At 65.3% G+C, this 1,373-nt stretch overlaps 1 protein-coding gene across 1 annotated transcript in view; it reads left to right on the top strand.

Moving 5' to 3' along the window:
- Positions 1 to 566: 566 nt before the first annotated feature.
- KLHL17 (kelch like family member 17) overlaps positions 567 to 1,373 on the top strand; it is a 6,607-nt gene continuing 5,800 nt past the window's right edge. Inside the window, exon 1 of the mRNA XM_023526438.1 lies at positions 567 to 1,370. Coding sequence (XP_023382206.1) covers positions 1,316 to 1,370 — 55 coding nt within the window. The 5' untranslated portion in view covers positions 567 to 1,315. The remainder of the gene's footprint in view (positions 1,371 to 1,373) is intronic.

Raw genomic sequence — 1,373 nt, 5'->3', positions numbered from 1 at the left:
GCCCCCGGCCCCGCCCCGCCGGCTGGCTCTAGGGTTCTCCCGCCGCGGTTCCCGCGGCATGCGGGCGGGAGGGCGCGTTCACGTCCTCTGCTGTGAGCGGAGCCCCGGGTTGGCACGCGGGCCTGGTTCAGTCACGGCTTCCGCACGCATCCTCTGAGTGCCGGGTCGCAGAGCTTAAGCACCGGGCAGGACGGGCCGCTCACAATCTGTGTCCCTCTGTTAACACCTGGGGGCGGACCAGGCCTGGGGCCTGAGGCCCCCTCGCCCAAGCTGGCCACAGCCTCCCCAGGGCTTCCTAAACACGTGCCTGTGAGGGCGTCAACACATCGACAGAGAGGACTTCTGTACAGAGATCTCTCACGAATCAGTGATAAAGAGCCAATGCTCTAGTGGGAAAACCCAGCCAGAATAGAAACGGCGATGCTGTAAATGAGCAGTTGGCGGGAAGATGAATGACACCCTGCAGGCCAGGACGCCCCGCCCTGATCCAAGGGGAGGTCGGAGTCATGGGGCGCATCCATTTCACTAGACAGTCCAAAAGCACCTGTGGTGGGGAAGTGAGGGCAGGCGCTGTCACTGAAGCCAGTTTGGCCAAATCTACCTTAAAGTATTATGGCTGGTACTCCAGTCCAGCGACTCCTCTCTCTGCTGGGAACTCACCTACAAACGCATCTGCCAAACGCATCACCACCCGAGCCCAGGCAGGAACGGACACTCTTCCTCCGCAGTCTGGGGGAACAGCCAGCAGCTGCAAAGGCCCAGAGGCTGAAAGGTCGCGCTGGGGAAGGAAGGCGGGAGAGAAGCCAGCCTACGCCCTCCTTTCCCAGCCACCTAAGAGCGAGGGTCCTCGGGCCTGGATGGCCAGACACCCCCCAGTTCCGGGCGCGTGGGAGGCTCTGGTCAGGACCCCTCAGGTCGTGTGTCCGCCCCCCATCCCACCCCACCCCCGCAGCCTGCGTCCAGCTCAAGGCCTGGTACTTGTAAAAGGTGGGATGGCGGGGCTTCTTGAATGAGTTAACGGGGCGGTTTGTCCGGGAAGTTTCTCGGAGATAAGCGGCAGGCGGGGGCCGCGGGCTTCCTGGAGGAGGCTGGCGAAGCGCCGAGACTGACAAGATTTGCGTCCCACACTGCGTGCCCGAAGCCCGGGGAAGCGCAGGAGGCGGGGCGGGCGGCGCCTAGAAACAGCGGCTGCGGACTAGCGGCGGGAGCGAGAGACGTTGAGCCGACCGCCGCCGCCAAGCAGCCCTCCGGCGGTCTGTGTATCGTAAGTCTGTGCGTCCTCCGCGGATCCGCGGCGGGTCCGGCGGCCGAGCCCATGCAGCCGCGCAGCGAGCGCCCGCCCGGCAGGACGCAAAGCCCGGAGCACGGGAGCC

The sequence above is a fragment of the Pteropus vampyrus genome, unplaced genomic scaffold, assembly GCF_000151845.1.
Source record: "Pteropus vampyrus isolate Shadow unplaced genomic scaffold, Pvam_2.0 Scaffold875, whole genome shotgun sequence".
NCBI classification, from domain to species: Eukaryota; Metazoa; Chordata; class Mammalia; order Chiroptera; family Pteropodidae; genus Pteropus; species Pteropus vampyrus.
Note: the sequence above shows the minus strand (reverse complement) of the source record. Positions and strands in the feature narration are given on the sequence as shown.